This window comes from Bison bison, unplaced genomic scaffold (assembly GCF_000754665.1).
Source record: "Bison bison bison isolate TAMUID 2011002044 unplaced genomic scaffold, Bison_UMD1.0 scf7180017864255, whole genome shotgun sequence".
Taxonomy (NCBI): Eukaryota; Metazoa; Chordata; class Mammalia; order Artiodactyla; family Bovidae; genus Bison; species Bison bison.
In genome coordinates this window covers 1644960-1649044 of record NW_011494827.1, presented here as the reverse complement: position 1 = coordinate 1649044, position 4085 = coordinate 1644960, and the positions used below count along the sequence as shown (strand labels likewise).

General features: G+C 46.2%; 1 protein-coding gene across 1 annotated transcript in view; it reads left to right on the top strand.

Annotated features, from left to right (window-relative positions):
* The window catches only part of EVC2 (Ellis van Creveld syndrome 2), a 164665-nt gene that overhangs the window by 22328 nt on the left and 138252 nt on the right, over positions 1 to 4085 (top strand). Inside the window, exon 6 of the mRNA XM_010847786.1 lies at positions 2824 to 2933. Within this exon, the coding sequence (XP_010846088.1) occupies positions 2824 to 2933 (110 nt within the window). The remainder of the gene's footprint in view (positions 1 to 2823; positions 2934 to 4085) is intronic.

Below are 4085 nucleotides of genomic sequence, written 5' to 3'. Positions count from 1 at the left end.
GGTCATGGTGTATGATCTTTTTAATGTGCTGTTGGATTCTGATTGCTAGAATTTTGTTTAGGATTTTTGCATCTATGTTCATCAGTGATATTGGCCTGTAGTTTTCTTTTTTTGTGGCATCTTTGTCAGGTTTTGGTATTAAGGTGATGGTGGCCTCATAGAATGAGTTTGGAAGTTTACCTCCCTCTGCAATTTTCTGGAAGAGTTTGAGCAGGATAGGTGTTAGCTCTTCTCTAAATTTTTGGTAGAATTCAGCTGTGAAGCCGTCTGGACCTGGGCTTTTGTTTGCTGGAAGATTTTTGATTACAGTTTCAATTTCCGTGCTTGTGATGGGTCTGTTAAGGTTTTCTATTTCTTCCTGGTCGAGTTTTGGAAAGTTGTACTTTTCTAAGAATTTGTCCATTTCTTCCTCGTTGTCCATTTTATTGGCATATAATTGTTGATAATAGTCTCTTATGATCCTTTGTATTTCTGTGTTGTCTGTTGTGATCTCTCCATTTTCGTTTCTAATTTTATTGATTTGATTTTTCTCCCTTTGTTTCTTGATGAGTCTGGCTAATGGTTTGTCAATTTTGTTTATCCTTTGAAAGAACCAGCTTTTGGCTTTGTTGATTTTTGCTATGGTCTCTTTTGTTTCTTTTGCATTTATTTCTGCTCTAATTTTTAAGATTTCTTTCCTTCTACTAACCCTGGGGTTCTTCATTTCTTCCTTTTCTAGTTGCTTTAGGTGTAGAGTTAGGTTATTTATTTGACTTTTTTCTTGTTTCTTGAGGTGTGCCTGTATTGCTATGAACTTTCCCCTTAGGACTGCTTTTACTGTGTCCCACAGGTTTTGGGTTGTTGTGTTTTCATTTTCATTTGTTTCACAACTCTTGAGCCCGTGCTCCAGAGCCTGGGAGCCCGGCTTCTAAAATGCATGTGCCCTAGAGCCCATCTGCCACAACAAGGGAAAGCACCGCAATGAAAAGCCCACGCACCACACCTAGAGAGTAGCCCCCACTAGCCACAACTAGAGAAAAGCTTCCACAGCAGTGAAGGCCCAGCACAGCCAAAAATAAACAAGGAATTAAAAAAAACAATAATTCTGGAATGCAGTTGTTACTCTGACTTCAGAGCTGTCAGTTTTCCTAGGAAGGTGGGACTTCTTTTATTCTGAGAAGGTGCCTTGTCTACAGATGAAGAAACTAAGGTGATGAGGAACCTGCCCAAGGCCCAGGGTTGGTAGTCAAGGCAGAGACAGACTCAGTCTGACTTCTCCGTCCACCCCATACCCACGATGCTATAGTGCCTCTCACAGGCCTGGGACTCTTACTGACTTCCTTATACATGGCCCACATTGCTCATCAATGCCACCACTCTTTCTGAGTCTAGATGAAACCTCAGAATCCATCTTAACACCATACTATTGACAGAAGCTGTCAGTGGAGTTGGCCCGCCAGTAGTGACCTCTTTGCTGGCGCTGGTTTAAGCATGGTGTAAGAAGCATCATGGTACGTCTCAGCTAAGTGATCTTCAATGCCTTTCTTCAATGATGTAAAAATAAATCTCCCCAGTTCTTCAGCTCGTGCTTAGAGACAGGAACGTAGGGCTGAGAGCAGAGCCCAGACTCGATCTCAGACAGAGCTCCCTTGACTTCTCGCTATTTCAGAGCTGTGTGGCCTCCAGAAATCATTGCATTTCTCTGAGCTGCAGACGTGGTATGTGTCCTCCGGACTCACAGAGTCACTGCAGAGTCTGAATGGGGCGACATGGCCTGGCACTCTGCCTGCCTCTCACTTTATCGCTCCAGTGGCCTTGTGTAGTCCATGCTCCTACCATCCCGAACTGGGCACGCTCCTCCCACGGCTCGGCATCAGCTCCTACTCTTGTGTCCCGCTGGAGGACCTTTCTCTGCTCCCTTGCCCCTCACTCACCTGCCACTCCTGCACTTCACCTGCTCAGAGCCAGGACCACACACTTCGCCCATGAACTTGCTGACTTCTGCTCTTGACACGTGCGCTCTGTACATCCCTGAATCTCAGTCCCTGCAGCTGTGAACTGTGGGTGCTCTGGCACCCACTTCTGGGAGTCCTTCTAAAGAAAAGGGAGTTCCCCACCCACAACTCCAGAGCCCATTGGTTCACCTTGGGGTGTGACCCCTCCCTATGGCAGAGGTGCCGTCTCCTAATAGCTGGCGTTTCAATCCTGGCTTCTTATTAAGGGGAGATTTGAGTCAGAAACCCCGTCTTCTAGGGAAGCTTCTCTGTGTAATTAAGCACCAACCAGCGACCATGAGATCAGAAGGGACCCTCCATGATCCCGAGTGGCCTTCTTCTCCCTCTCCCGGGTCTGGTCTGGCACGGCCTCTCTGTGCCTCGTGCTGGGCTCCCAGGACCAGGCTGCCTGGAAGTGTCAAAGTGGCAGCTAGTGTCACCCAAAAGTTAGTTCAGTAAAGACTTTTTCTTCATTGTGTGAATAGGATCAGTGGGAATAAATAGGATCCCCACCTGGATTCCAAACAAAAGAGAAAGGTTCTGTATTTCATAAGTGGATGAGCTAAATACATCCTGAGTTAGGAAGGCTGACCCGCCCAGCCCCAGGCATTTCTGGATGGGTTGGGGGTCCAGGTAAAGCTCCCTGCACCTGCTGACAGCCCTTCCGAGTGAAAGCAGAGTGGGCTCAAGAGCACGCCTGCTTGATTTACTCTCCATGCTAAAAAATGTGTGAGCTCAAAGGGGCCTTGGCTGCCGCCGTGCACTGTGGTGCCGCCGCCTTTCGACAGTGGCCGTGTCTGGGGTGTGCAGGGACCCCCCTGCTAACCACACGTGCCTTCTCTCTGAACAGTTGGAGACTCCTTCTCGGTCAGCTACACAGCCTCGCTGGAGGCCAGAGACGTCGGGAGTGGAGACATCCTGCTGCTTCCTGCCCAGCTCTCCTTCCAGAGTTCGTCACCGGTATTGTCTGTGTTACTTGTGGTTTCTGTCATGTCATTGTTTTTTTAGAAACCTCGAGCACATTATCCATGCTCTTCTTCCTTCCATCCTCCATTCATTCAGTGATGCCGAATTCTGGATTAGTGAATGGGCCCTGGAATCTCACACACTTTGCCGTGAACCAGGCTCCCTTTTAGCTTCTTGTAACCTCTATGGACCTGATTATCAAGATATGTCATGCATAGATGTTAATTTCTTTTTTTTGCCATGGTCTCATATTTATTTACACATGTCTACATAGGTTTTTTTTTCCTTTTTTAAAAATTTATTTACATAGATGTTAATTTCTCATCACCATGTCTTGTGTGTAATAAGCACTCAACCATATACTTTCTATTGATATTGGTTTGCTAGAGTTTGCTAGCAAACTCTATTGATATTGGTTTGCTGTGAAAAGGTACCACAGACCAGCTGGCTCACAAACAATAGAAATGTGTTCGTTCACAGCCCTGGAGGCTGGAAGTTCAGGTCAGGGTATGGGCAGGGTTGTCTTTCTGAGGCCTCTCTCCTTGGCTGGTAGACAGCTGTCTTCTCCCTGTGCCTCACATGGTCGTCCCTCTGTATGTGTCTGTATCCTCGTCTCCTTATAAGGACGCTTGTCAGGTGCGATTAGAGTCCACTGTGATGGCCTTGCTTTACCTTAATCACATCTGTTAAGATTCTGGATCGTGGAAAAAGCAAGAGAGTTCCAAAAAAACATCTATTTCTGCTTTATTGACTATGCCAAAGCCTTTGACTGTGTGGATCACAATAAACTGTGGAAAATTCTGAAAGAGATGGGATACCAGACCACCTGACCTGCCTCTTGAGAAACCTATATGCAGGTCAGGAAGCAACAGTTAGAACTGGACATGGAACAACAGACTGGCCAAATAGGAAAAGGAGTACTTCAAGGCTGTATATTGTCACCCTGCTTATTTAACTTTCTATGCAGAGTACATCATGAGAAATGCTGGGCTGGAGGAAGCACAAGCTGGAATCAAGATTGCCGGGAGAAATATCAATCACCTCAGATATGCAGATGACACCACCCTTATGGCAGAAAGTGAAGAGGAACTAAAAAGCCTCTTGATGAGGGTGAAAGTGGAGAGTGAAAAAGTTTGCCTAAAGCTC